General features: G+C 39.8%; 1 protein-coding gene across 1 annotated transcript; it reads right to left on the reverse strand.

Annotated features, from left to right (window-relative positions):
* Positions 1-104: 104 nt before the first annotated feature.
* Positions 105-11,077, reverse strand: LOC135476789 (serine dehydratase-like). Its single transcript, XM_064756921.1, is given in 10 exon segments — positions 105-434; positions 2,679-2,803; positions 3,186-3,339; positions 3,342-3,412; positions 4,337-4,376; positions 4,631-4,706; positions 5,056-5,211; positions 7,230-7,404; positions 7,898-7,998; positions 10,984-11,077. Coding segments are annotated over 8 exon segments (984 nt in total). The 5' UTR covers position 7,404; positions 7,898-7,998; positions 10,984-11,077; the 3' UTR covers positions 105-246.
* Between the last annotated feature and the right edge of the window lie 3,689 nt (positions 11,078-14,766).

The raw sequence follows: 14,766 nt of genomic DNA on the forward strand, positions 1-14,766 counted from the left end.
TAACTGACAATACCTTTGTTTAAAACCTTTGTGTAAAAGCATGTGAAGATTCGCGTACATGCCAAGAATATGCTGGAAAACATTCGTTCTTCAGTTCGTGAAGATTTCAAATATTTTATTCATACATCATACAAATTCATATAATAGCACTGGTCATCAATACACCGGCATTTTGCTTTGCAATATTCACAAGGCTCCTGTGCTCTTTTAATGCATGTGTCAAAAATTTCGGCTGTACAATTTGAGTTACAAACAGAAGTCTTTCTTCCACTTCTGTAGCAGTTCCCCGCTGACCGATGACCCTCCGCACACGATGACCAGCGCTGACTTGACCTCTCCCAACCTGCCCTCCCCCTGCAGTTTGGGGATAACGTTACTGTAAATGGCTGCCAATGCTGCGCCACACGCAGGTTCTACCATCATTCGGTGATCGTCTGCAACGAAGAAAACATGCCACAATAATCACTAACTCCGCCAGGTGATTGTTTTTGCAGGTGTCTGTGTGTCTGTCAGTAACTTTAAGGGAAACGTTATGTAGAAATATGGATGAACGACTGGACAATTCTTGTCTATCGATAGACAGAACAGAGAGAAGATTTGCTCTCTCGCATGCAGTGTCTTCTATTACTTTAATAGGTTGCGTGCGTTCACATTTACTAGCCCTTTCTTACGACCAGGTCCAGTTGCCACTAATATTCATATTCGACGAGTTTTACGTGATGACAAAGTCTCTGTAAAAAGGACAAGGCCAACGATTTTGGACTGGATTTCAGTCGTTTCTAGATCCTTTTTATAAAAAAGGGTTATGTGAAACCCAAAAGATCGTCGGTAACAGCTTCAGTTCAAATGGCAGCCTAAGTTGACAGGACATTTAAATTCGTGTTGACAACAGGTACCCCCCCCCCCCCCACACACACAAAAAGCTTACTTCATAACGGCTAAAAATACAAATATCCCCAATTATTCAAAATGGGTAAATCCCCAAATTCTGTTCATCATCCCCACCAAGCTTCGTAAAGAAAACTGTTGGAATATCTGACCCAAACATAAAACATTAGCCTACCCAACAAAATTGAATAGCACTGGCTAAGATAAAATGGCAAAGTCAAAAACCTGATAATTTGAATAAAAATACAAACTAATTATTTAAAATTATTTATTTCATGAAGTCTTCAAAGCATGCCCATCGTCCCTACCAAGTCTCAGCAAGATGGTATAAAAACTGTGGCAACAGCTGACCCAACAAAAACATTACCCTGGCCTACTATAGTACTTGCGTGGATAAAATGGTTAAGTCCAAAACCTGATAATTTGAATAAAAATGCAAACATTCCTAATTTATAATTAAAATAAGTAATTGTCCAAATCATGTTCATCATTCCCACCAAGTTTCATAAAGGTGATGTGAAGACTGTGTGACTCAATACCTCGCCTTATTTTTGTAACGGCGAGATTATAAGATCCGTGGCCACTTAAATCAGTCTTAATATATTAACATTGAGGCGCGGTCACAACTGAGGCGCGGACAAAATACGATGATTTTGAATTTCAACCAGTGCTCGCCGCGCCTTGATTACATTAGGTCTACTACCGAAGTGGTGTTCAGTCATTCAATTACTCAGTCTGCATTCTAGAGGCAGGAGTTCAGAAATTCAGTTTCTGCATTGCGTTTGCCATGTTATTATGGCCAGGCAGTGAAATATTGTCGAACAAGGGGAGCTAACTCCTTGCGCCATTTTAGCTTTGCTGTGAAACGGGTGACGCTCTTCACGCGATTGTCTAAATTTAAACAATAAAAAAAAATACTAGATAGGTGTTTTACGCCGTACTCGAGAATATTTCACTTATGTACGACGGCAGCAAGTATTATGATAGGATGAAGCCGGGCAGAGCCCGGAGGAAATCCTCGACCATCCGCAGGTTACGGAGAAAGCCAGCATGAGCTGTACTCACAGCGATCGCATTTGTGAGGGGCTCCTGGGTCAATGAGCTGCGCTAACCACCAGTCCACGGAGGCCCCCGTAGTGCAGCGCATAGTGTCTTTCAAAAATTGTGAATCTATGTTTCGCAAAAGACGTATACGTATACCAGCCGTCAATCAAAATGGGCGTTGAAGGTCACTAATCGCAAGACCAATTCCAAAACAAGTTTTAACACAAGTCACCAAGGATCTAAGAAAGTATATGTAGTGCGAAATGAGGACGGAACCATGGACTGAGAAAGAATCAACTGTTTTCAATGATGTTGGAAACATGCAAGGTAGGCGAATAGGTGAAATCAGTATTTAAATCGCATACCATGCTAGTATATAAGTTGTCAATAATAAAAAATGTATTTCAGTTGTGCTTTGAGTGCAGCTATTCATATATAAAGCGATCTAATTCAACACGATGCATATACCGCCCCTATCCCCGGGTTAGTTTTGGCAGTAATAACTTGTGACATTGATTGAAATCGTCACATAACACAGAGGATGTAACAAATGCTATGACATATGTACACTCCATGTGCAGGACCTACTGGTATATAGCTGTCCATGCAGGAAAATAACGTAAAATGTCAACCAGACAGGAAACCGTTTTGATCTTCGTACAAAACAGGAAGGGCGAACGAAATTGTCATCCTAATGTTATAGGACAGGAAAATGCCAATTTTTGTATCACTAGCCATAACAATACCTGCGAATCTCAGACATGCGCTGATAGCATCCCGGTCCTCTACAACTTCCGAGATGAGGGGTCGTTCCTGGGAATACTGAAGACTCCTCTCACACGGTGTCTTGGCGGCCAGACAGAGTGCCACACTAAAACAGAAACTGAGAGTTAACCAAGTGCCAAAATCTCCAATGCAGAGACAGAAATGAAGCAGTTACTCCCAAATACAGAGACCGCAATGGGGCAGTTATGCCACAATCTTCCACCTTTCCTTCCGGCTCGACTCCGCATAGGAGCATTTATTCCACTCCGAGAGACCGTAATTGGTGGCTGCCATTCAAGAGAGCTTTCTAGTTCTCTTAAGACGAAAGCAGTGCCGGCCGTATGGTAACTTAAAGGAAAGCGATATTTCACTGGTGACCCGCTATCAAAGAGAAGACACTATCAGGATGTTACACGTACCATAAATGATGAAGTTAAGCGCGACATTAAACACCAAGCAAACATACGAACACAAAACAACCAACCAACCTTGTAATGGTGGAAAGGGTGACTAGGTGCCCTGCCTTGACGCTCTGGTTAAAACTGTCTACACCGATCGTTTCCATACAGAGTAAGGGTACCTCGCCCCACCCCACCTCGTTCATCCCCTGGGCCACCCCACACAACAAACCACCACCCCCACGGACAGAATGACCACATCCGGCCGTCGTGAGAGCTGCTCTGCTGATTCCTTTATCATACTTGTATGACCTTCCCTATAAATGGAAAAAAGAATTTCTCTAATTAGATCTTTATTACTTAATTTATTGCTGTTTTACGCGGTACTCAAGAATATTTCACTAAGATGACCCTGTTCAGCATTACGTTGGAAGGTAATCGTGCTGATCCCGGGGGACCCAATTTTTACAGTAATGATTGCGGATTTGATTTTTCCGTGTTGTGAGAATTTGATGAAGCGATCGTGCATTATTCTTTTAATGGCCACCCCGAGCGCCCATAAGTGCTTTACTTTCAAAACTACTAACTCCTTACCAGTATGGTCGTGGTGTTTAAATGCATCCCGATGTGTTTAAAAGCTTTTTCAGCCAGATGGGTAGAAGCGCCGCCTCCCACCAACATACTCACATCGTATATCAAAGCAGGAATTCCCCGCCAAAAAAAATAGAAAAACTGACGAAATTTAGTCCACATATCAATGTATTGTAGAACAGATCTCTCCATGTAGGAACTACACCTCTACAGTGCTTCAGCAGGCTTCACCACAAAGCCCTGAATTCTGTGCAACAATGTGAAGTATAGTCTTCAAAGCTAATACCAATTTCCACAATAACGTTCAGCACAAACAACCAAAGAAGTCAGAAAGTATATAAAAAGAGATTAGGACGGCTTCCTCAAAGGGAGCATGCCAACAGTTTTTGCTGATGATGGTAGACAAAGAGAAATCTTCTAGGCAAAATGAATTAAATCAAAGCCTGTACCATGCTAGTGTATAATCACCCTCATGTATCTTAGTTGCGCTCTGACTGCAACTGTTTATCAATCCAACATGGCGATTGCATGTGTACTATATTGAATAGAAACACATCTAGGAACGTTAGCGTGTCATTAGACACCGCATTCAATGTGAGGAAATATGATTAGTGTTAAGACGAATATTGAACACAATACAAAGGTCTTACCATACGTCTTTGTTGTCAAATGGATGGACATATACAAAACCTACAAAGAAAGGAAATAATTAAAAACTCACAGGTAAGCTCGCTGTTTGTCAAAACCTAACAGCTTACAACGTTTAAACTCTGCACTATACTTTTTCGCCAGCAGCTTGCGTGCCTTGAAAACATAGGAACGGAATATTGGCTTTTCAATAAGGATGTGTCGCGTGAAGCTCTGGTTTCAGAGAAAGTAGACATGCGCGTGTATGTAAGGTTCTTTGAGGATTAAGATACTAACATACGCGGGCTATCAATTACCTGGTTGCTCGCAGAGTTTGAGTGCATACGAGTTGGCTTCGTCCCACACTTCTCCATGGATTTCAACTTCAGCACCCTGTGATATGAACAGGTAAAGAGAGGTGTCACAAGTATATGAACCCTATAGTTTCAAAAACAACGTTGTTCATTGATGATACAGGTGTAGATGTCAAAAGATGTCAAAATCAAATTTAAATACGACCAAGCATGTCGTTTTTATGAGACGAAAATTTCAACAAACAATTCAAGCCATATAACCCAATTGAAATGTACAAAAAAGTATACCTTTAGAACCGTGCGTCCGTTCGTTCACTGAAAAAAACGTCAGTTGACGTGGATTTTAAAACTTTATGAATTCAACACACAATAACACATACATGAAGGTTACACACGATTTAGGAGAAATACAAATCTGATAAACTTACATAATAAGTCCGAAGCTTGTCCGCTACAAAATTCGGGGTACTTTTAGGAAGTACGATTCGTGCGGGTATCTTCAGCGCCTGCGCAGAATATGCCGCTGCTAGACCAGCATTTCCGCCGGAAGCACATACTATCGTCTTGCAACCTCTTTCTTTTGCCTGTGGTGAAACGGAAATAGAAATTCATTTCTTCACACATAGTTCAATTTAATTTACCCATGAATGGTTTCTCCGCTTTTTCTCCACCCATAGAGATGACCATCATAGTAGAAATACTTTTGATTTTGGCGTAAAAAAAAACAACTGAATACGTGTAATACATTCAAGGAAATTTTAATATGGTAGGTTTTTCGCACACTTTGACGCAGCTCTACAGATCAAAGACCCAACTGATGTTCTACAGGATAACACCGTATTACAATAGAAACGAGACACATGAGAAGAGAAAACAGAACAGGGAAGCCCACCAAAATAAGATCAATCATATACCTTGGAACGTCAACGGAAACTTCTCCAAGAAGACGATTGTAGTTCTGTGTATTTTAGGGTGTAAAGTCTTTTTTTGCTGCCAGCCTGCCGTTTTTGGTGTACAGGTGCATGCTTGGTATCAAAATGATGGAAATTGTCTAAGCTTTGGGCAGGTATGAGTTTTAATGGTGAAAGTTTGAAATTCTGGGCGAGAGGACACAAGGAGACAGATGGTGATGAGGCTGCGAGTGACGTCCCCTTGGCGTTGCTAGGCACCCCTCCCAGCTGCCGGCATGGAAAGGTCCAGATTTTGACGGTCAATCTATGTCAAGATTTTTACAGCTTCTTTCTCACAGGCTGGGCCAGGTATGCACCACAGCTTATTGGCCTCGGAATGTTTGGGACTGAGCTACAGCGCTACACGTTAACATTGTCGCTTATGGAAAACTAATGGGGGTCTGTGGCCAAATGCGCTGTGCTGTCTAACCGTCAGTATGTGAGGCGGAGGAACAGTTTGAAATAAAGCACGAATCTCGCAGGTCACCACCAGGCGAAAGGAATCATGGGAGACAATCTTAAACTAATCAGCTAATCTATCCGTGAATTACGATAGTTGAACTCAGATTTTAGACGTTTCCCCACTTGGGGCTCATAGTCTTCACTCTGTTTGTTGGTGTTGTGTTGTGAACTTCCGTAAAGTTCCGTAATATTCCGTAAATGGACTATCTTTTTGACGACATGCAACCATAGATGTAATATGCAGTTTTGTGTGAATTAACAGCACAATGTAGGAAGAAAGGGTTCTGTTTAACAGCAACAACACAGAATTCTCTGCTGTAAATGAGTACCACATCTTTCCTTTACAAGCGCAGTGTAGGCCGCTTCGGTGGCCTAATAGTCAGAGCGTCCGCCTCGAGGTCGGGACGTCCGCTTCGGGGGCGTTAGATCCAGGGTCAATCCTGTCTCGGGTCACACCTAAGTCCTTAAAAGAGGAAGTTATAACTTCCTCGCTCGGCGTTCAGCATTAAGAGGATAGTGTAACGACTGGTTGACCCGTATCAGTATAAAATGGCTCGGGTGGGGCCACTTACTTGCTTTCAGTGAAGCAGTACCAGATAAAAGAGCAGTGGAAACTCGTCCTGCAACAAGGAGGCACATTATATACACTCTAAGTATTCCTTCGTCATCATATGACTGAAAAATTGTTAAATACGACATTAAACGCCAAACACTGACTCACTCACTCACTCGAAGTCGGGAGGCCGGCAAAATGATAGGATCTCAACTCCGGATCGGATCATAGCAAAGATTTTAAAAATGGTACTTGTTTCTACCTCACTTGTACTGAGAGGTTAGAGCAAGAAAAGTCAGTATAATGTGACTGGGTGGGGTTTCTTGTCTTGTGTCTTCCGCACGATACATCAGTAGCGGAAGCACTCTGGCAGCATGGGTTCGCTCTGCCACAACACAGTAGGCTTATATGTACACACATCTATTGACTCTTCGTCTTCATATATCTGACAGATTAAGTTAAGTGCGACGTAAAACCTCACACATACATACAACAAGACGTCATGTACACAGACACTGTGACGCATTACAGAAAAGAGCAAAAGTGTGCATTGCTTGGTTCGACTTCATCGTTTTCGGTAAATTAGACCAATCTTTTCCTTTACTGTTAAAGTGGGTTTTGTTGATTACAGCCTCACCTTTTTACACTGATGACTTATCCCCCTGCACTTGAAGGACCCCGGGGGTTGAAGATTTTCCAGTTTGAGGAAGACATCAAATCCCGTGAGAAGTTTCATCGGCCTACTATCTATGACTGGCGTCACCAAATAGAGCGGCGGGCTTGTTCCCGAGTTGTCTGTACGGGAATTCATCCTACAAATAATCAGGAATATCAAGATTTCTGCCCACTTCCTTCAATAATATTTAGGAGGAATTTATTTATTCATTTACTGGTGTTTCACTTACACGACAGCGGCCAGCACTACAGTGGGATTAAACCATGCAGAGCTCGGGGAAACCCCAAAACCACCGGCAGGTTACAGCAGACTTCCCCACATATCACAGGCGAGGAAACCAGCAAGAGTTGAGCTTGAACTCACAGTGACCGCATTGATGAGAGGCTCCTGCGTCATCGTGCTGTGCTAGCATTCTAATTATACCCGGCAACGGGTGTCCCCAATACAGGAGAACGGTTACTTCGACACTGTCGATAACTTCTTGGATCAATATTTCGACACTTTGTTCACAACATACTCTTCCAATATGCTACTAATAAAATACGACAACAATCTAACATTCCTCATATGTGCAAATATAATCAGTGAATCCACTCACTCTCCAGATCAATGCTTGTCTATAAACTTACCCCTTTATCTATGAAATTGCTGCCTTTTGTGGATTTCCGCGTGTTTCCGGTCTAGCACGTTCAGGCACTCAAATAAACAGCGATATTTTCCGTCGAGATTTCTACGGAGAAAAAGGAATGATATTCCAGAACCAAATTGCATTTTTCAAAGAAAGATGTATGTGATTTAGACAAAGGCTATAACAAAGATATTCTCTAAAAAAGAATGATCAGTGCAAATCCAGCCAAGTTTTCACATAGCTGAAATATTTATTTATTCATTTATTTGATTGGTGTTTTACGCCGTACTCAAGAATATTTTACTTATACGACGGCGGTCAGCATTATAGTGGGAAGAAACAGGGAAGACATATCACAATAGAACGATTATCCAGATTAAATCAGATAAACACAGAGGGGTTCTATGCAGGAGGTATATTTAGGAGGTATATTTAAATTACTAATATTTATTTAAGTTACAAGATTTTCCGGCGTTGTTTACAAAGCCCCGTTTTGATGCTGTAAAAAGTCTGAAAATTCGCACTTTCATGCGGTTCAGCACTGTGGAGTTTAGTCAGTTCATCGTCATAAATGGTCGGCATCGGTGTTAATTCTTCTCTTGCTCTCTTCTGCATACATATTTTCACTTCATCAAACTGTCGACTAAATGCACTGGAGTCATGTTTGTGCTCTTGTTGGCTGACATATGAAAGAATGTTGTCTGTTGTACATCAACTTGCACGACATCCGGCAATTGATCATTTCCGTGCTATCCAGTTTTCTTTCTTTCGTGTGACCCGGTATTTGTAACCGCCATACATAACAGCCTGTCTGCCTCTCCGTGTTGGAACAAACTCAAGTCGTGTCTGTGAAGCTGCCATTTTTGGAGTGACCATGTTGATAGTTAGCTACCTTTATATAGCAAGAGTGAGAGATTTTTGGTCAGTAAATTAAAGTGTTAACAGAATTGTACCCATGCTAAGTTGCTTGATTTACACCACCCGTGAACAAACCTTTCACTACATGTATGTTGACCCTACATTGTGGGTTAACTGAAGCATTGCCATTGGGTGCCAGGAGCCACCGAAATAACAGAGTTGGCAAAAGTGGCATTTTTGAGATGTTAAAGTCGGCGAAAGGGAAATTGTTGAGAGGTTCCTGGGTCATTACGCTGCCCCTCCCCATAGCCTAAATAATAACCTTACATAAACTATAAGCCATTTTCTGTGCAGTGTTCCCATTCAAAAGCGGTAACAAAGTTTATAATATTTATTATGTGGGTTGCATTATAACTTCTTAAAATTTTAGAACCACTTTAACACTATAGTACTAGTCTGATATTTACTGAAAGGCAATAATTTGAGGTATTCTTGCTAAACAAAAAAAAAATTAATTCAATTAGCGAATAGCCTGTGCAGTTTTTGCCAAACTTCTCCGGTATAGCCTTTTAAAAGAGTGTTCATTTCTTTCACTGGTTAAGTTACATTTTATTATAAATAGGATCTTTGTTCCAAAAGATTCCTTGCCATGCCTTTTCCTGAAAGTAATAAACGTCTGAATTCTGAATGGAATGATACATATGGTGATGCTGATTTAATACACTTACGTTTGATTCGATACATTTTCACCTTTGCAATAGCAGACCTGTAGGCCGACGCGATGTTACCAGTGACTGGCCTAGCACACATAATGTGGGGGCCAACAACAAATAGTGCCCTCTCTGATTTTACTTCCACATAGATTGTGTTTTAACCCTGTTTTGTTTTTAGCTTAGTAAGTACAACACTGTATGCTACCAGCATAATGAATAGAGGCCAAGACACCACATCTGTTCGATACATAATGACCCAGCTTATTGCTAAGAACCCAAGTAGCCTAACGTGAAAGAAAGTAGTGGTTAGCTACGGAAATTGGGTCATGTGTAATTCTGTAATGGACAACTGAGAACCCCATAAGTGTGTGTATATTATCCCAATTGCAAAAAAACCGTACCGGTAGCCTAATAGTTACTAAAATGTAACACCTTTTAATCTATGCAAATTATGAGAACTAATATGAACATCCCTAACTTGACCTAGCAGCAGTCTGATCGATCAAGATGCCCGTGCTCAAGGTTTATAGACACCTTGTAGAATATCACTAGCATCATAGTTTAGCACGAAGGGGATAGTGTAACTACTGGTTGACCCGTATCAGTATAATGGCTCAGGCCTTCGGTAAGGCGTCTTAGTGAAGCAGCACTAGATAAAAGAGCGGTGGAAATCCGCCCTGCAACAAGGAGGCACATGACAAGCACTCTTGAGGATTCCTTCGTCAGATGACCGAAAAACTGTTAAATACGACATTAAACCCCAAGCACTCACTCACACATGTCTTCTTAGGTCTTTTATGTAGGTCTTTTTTAAGCTGGTATGCCGTGAAGGGCCTATAAATCTTCACTTTCTTGGCAAATGAGGAGGAGTGGGTGTCGCCTACAGGTACATCACAGCAACATAGATGGCGCTGTACCGGCGCTGAAATATCCAGGGTGTTCATAATTACCCGTGGTTCCACGTACATTACCCCTACTTAATGTATTCATTAGTAAGACAGTTGAGAAGGCATACAGTTTTACATCTCGTCTGTCAGTCCGTGATTCTAGTCACGAAACAGTTGTTAGGGCTATATAGCTTATTCAGAAGCTATATGGTTTCTGATGTAGACTTGAAAGACCTACATATAGCCCTAAAATAGGTAAAACCTACGTAAATTGTGTATGTCTTACAGTATTGTAGGTGAATGTATAGGCCTACAGACACTAGCTTAAATGTTTACGTACAGTGCATAGGCGTGCTTTATGAAAGCAGGTAAAACATGTACGTGTAAATATACGTATCCTATATATATATATGTGTGTGTGTGTGTGTGTTTGTGTTCTCTTGATAGGCACACGGCCTGTGTAAATCATGCAACAGTCCAGGAGTCTCGATAACTGGGCACCCAGTCGCACCCTGTCACAGATGCCGGCTTGTACACGTGTAGGTCTGCACATGTTATTAAGCGCAATTAAGTGAACCGTTCAGAATTTAATGAATTTCAACCTGTCTGTACAAGCCTAATCAACTTACCTGCTATTACATGTCAAATCAGCTACACCTTTGCCTTAACCGTCGTCGGCGCATTGGGCATAGACTAGAAGTCACGCTGAGCTTGACCTAGTTATGTACCGGCTGTAGTAGTAAATAGGTCGGACTGTCCATATGCAGTTTAACACAAAATTTGACCAATTTCTGTTGTTTTCGAGAATCTAGTGCATGCACATAAAAAAAAAAAAAAAAAAACTGCAAAAACATAACAAATGAAAATAAATTGCGGACTTGCATGCATTGAAGTCTTTCATGCGCAGTTAAATACGTGTAATTTCAGAAGCAGAAGGGATGTTTTAAGACGTTTAACCATGCAAAAGAACCTACATGAAAGTAACTATTAGTCAGTAGGGCTATTTCAGACATTTAACCATTGATCAGTAGGGCAATTTCACACGTTTAACCATCATAATCAGAAGCGCTGTTTCATACGTTTAACCTGGGACTATTATGTACCGTATATAATAGTCCCAGGTTTAACCATTAATCATCACTTGGGCCTAAATTGAAGACAACAATTTGCGGCAAATTTCTCCATACATGATACACGTTTTTACCTGCAGAGTAAAATCAGGGTGCCTTCCTTATTGATGGACAGCAAAGTGATTGTCAATAAACTTCATGTAAGACCACCTGACCTAAAAAGCCATAATGTGATAAGCGTGATGAATATGAAGCTGGAGAAAACATACAAATTACATGAAATTCAGATGGAACTGTTTGCTGTAAATGTAGTTTTCCATTTTTTTTTTTTAAAGAGAAAACGACACTTGAAAGCATTTTCTGTATGGTGGGTATTTGGGACCACCTTTACATATATATATAGTCTTCGGGTAATAATGCTACAAATGAAGATGTAACACTTGTTTTATAAATATATTTGTACCAGAATTTGGTCTTTCCAGCTCAAAAATGTTTTCAACTTGGATTTTAGTTGTATATGTAATGCATATGTTTGGATGTAAAAGACGATATATAATAAACTACAAAGAGGTGGTCCCACATACCTGCCATATCAAAAATATTTTCAAATACACTTTTCTCCTGAAGGAATAAATCGAAAAAAAAAAAAAAAAAGAATTGAAGACAATGTTTACATTTTCACACTCTTTCATCTGATTTTGGCATCATTATTATGTTGTTTTTTCTGGGAATTCAAAGACATACCACACACATACAAGGGTTTATTCCATGAATGTTATATATATATATATATATATATATATATATATATATATACCTGATACGTCTATGTACATGTACATAAATGAGTTAAATCAATAAAACATACACAAAACATATTCATAAATATCTCAACATAACCAGATAAAGGCGTATTTCAGCAAACAAATAACTTTGTATGCCTGAGATCTGTGCTTCACATGCAACTGTATGGACATACCATGTGTCATATTGACTTTAATTTAGCATGGATATATATAAAACAATAGAACAAATAACAGCAAATATATGTACGTATGTTAAAATAGTCTTTGAATAATTACAAATGTAAATGTCACTGGATAACAACAATTAATACCAGTAGGGTATTTATTCATTTATTAATGATATCTACCAGATTTTGTATATCCTATTTTTACATTTGCAAGGGATGTACAAAATGTGTGTTTCGAAAGTTTCTTGGACTGATCTCGTAAACTTTGAGTTAATCAAGTCAATCATCTATCAGGAGTTTGACAAGAATTTTTATAACTAAAGTCCTATTTTACAAACACCACCATAACGGTATAAATAACAACTCCTTCTTGTTATGCGATACAAATTTTCATAAAAAATATAATGCAATCAAAGTGTTACAAAGCACAGTTTTTACCTCTTATGATATTAATATCATTAATGATTAAATCTCAGATCATACACCAAATAACCATTTACAACATGAGCAATTTGGCAAGTATGTTACAAGACATGATTTTGGCTTCAGTATTTCTCATATACTACAATAACGTGAATATCTCGTCTTGTCTAAAACAGTAAATATACACTCCTGTTACAATGTATTACACTGTGATCTTTAATCCACTTTACTTGTAATTCAACTATATATCAGCTAAGAGAAAATTATCTATTAAAGCAAAAAAACAAAAATAGCAATAACTCTCCAGTAGAACATTGCTGTTGAGAAACACTTCCTTATTATTAACAGGAAAATAAGGAATGTATAGCACTATGTAAATAAAATAAAACTTCATAAAACAAAACCAAAAATGAAATGAATAATTGGGGTTCAACACTGCATGGGCAGTATTTCAATCACAGCATCATGGTGACCCAACAAATAAAAATGACCTTCAAAAAATTCCCCAACATTCATAAATATATTTGAGAGGATTGTCTCACACCATGATTGGGTTCATAAAAACAAATTACACTACACAATTGAAAAACGTGAATAAGATGTGCAAACCTGTCTATCAGCTGATACACGTTGTATCACACAGGCTTTTGCAAACCTACATTGGCAATGAAAAACCGGGGCCTCCGTGGCTCAGTCGGTTAAAGCGCTAGCGCAGCGTAATGACCCAGGAGTCTCTCACCAATGCAGTCGCTGTGAGTTTAAGTCCAGCTCATGCTGGCTTCCTCTCCGGCCGTACGTGAGAAGGTCTGTCAGCAACCTGCGGACGGTCGTGGGTTTCCCCCGGGCTGTGCCCGGTTTCCACCCACCATAATGCTGGCCGCCGTCGTATAAGTGAAATATTCTTGAGTACAGCGTAAAACAGTAAAAAAAAAAAAAAAAAACAAAAAAAAAAAAAAAAAATCAATGAAAAACCTACTGTACACACAACAGTGAACACCATGTGGTAACGCCCTTCTCTGCATGCGATGCAATGTTGCTATCACCAATTATTTCAGTCAAATCAAGCTGGCATGACATGGACAGTGTCCTTCTAACAGACCTTATCTCAACATGGAACGGGAACCCTTGTGGATGAGGGGATTAGCCTGCCACTGCGGCCCAATGACCCAGGAGCCTCCCACCAATGTGGTCTCTGTGAGTTCAAGTCCAGCTTATGCTGCTTTGGAAGGTCTGCAGCAACCTGCGGATGTCATGGGTTTCCCCCCGTGCTTTACAGGGTTTCCTCTGACTATATCGTTGATCGTCGTCGTACAAGTGAAATATTTTTTAGTATGGCGTAACACATCAACTTAATTAATAAATAAATAAACACAGACATAGTGTAATTGTCCTAAGAAATTCCCCAAAAGAAGGGCATGTTTAAGACGTAAATATTAAAGGGTCATAAAATATTACTTTTGCTTCTGAAACATTTTCCCAATAGAATGTCATCCCACCTCTAAAACAAACCTCAAGACACTGTTCTAAGATAAACAGCTATTTGCTTGTCAGTTTTCATATATTAAATTTTCTTTCTCAATAAAAGATATAACAATTACAGACACAACTTGACACAATATAAAACCAAATAGCTCTTTTGAGTGGTACAGAAAGGGTCTTATGTAGGAGATGCAAAAGCACATGGTGTTTTTACCTCTGAGATTGGCTGGCCATGTTCCCAGCTTAGCTTTCCCATTAACCGCAGGTTAGTAGATGGAAGAGTACAGGTCTGTATTTCTGAAAGCTAAGCTGGGAAGAATGGAACAGACCTCAGATCATCGAGCTTTATACCTTATGGCGTCCCATTGAAGACTGTTGTAGCAGCCTAAGATTTAGCTCATCTGTAGTAATTTACCACAGAGATGAACTTAAAATGTACAATATTTCTGAATTGTATGTGACTACCA

This window comes from Liolophura sinensis, chromosome 10 (assembly GCF_032854445.1).
Source record: "Liolophura sinensis isolate JHLJ2023 chromosome 10, CUHK_Ljap_v2, whole genome shotgun sequence".
Lineage (NCBI taxonomy): Eukaryota > Metazoa > Mollusca > Polyplacophora > Chitonida > Chitonidae > Liolophura > Liolophura sinensis.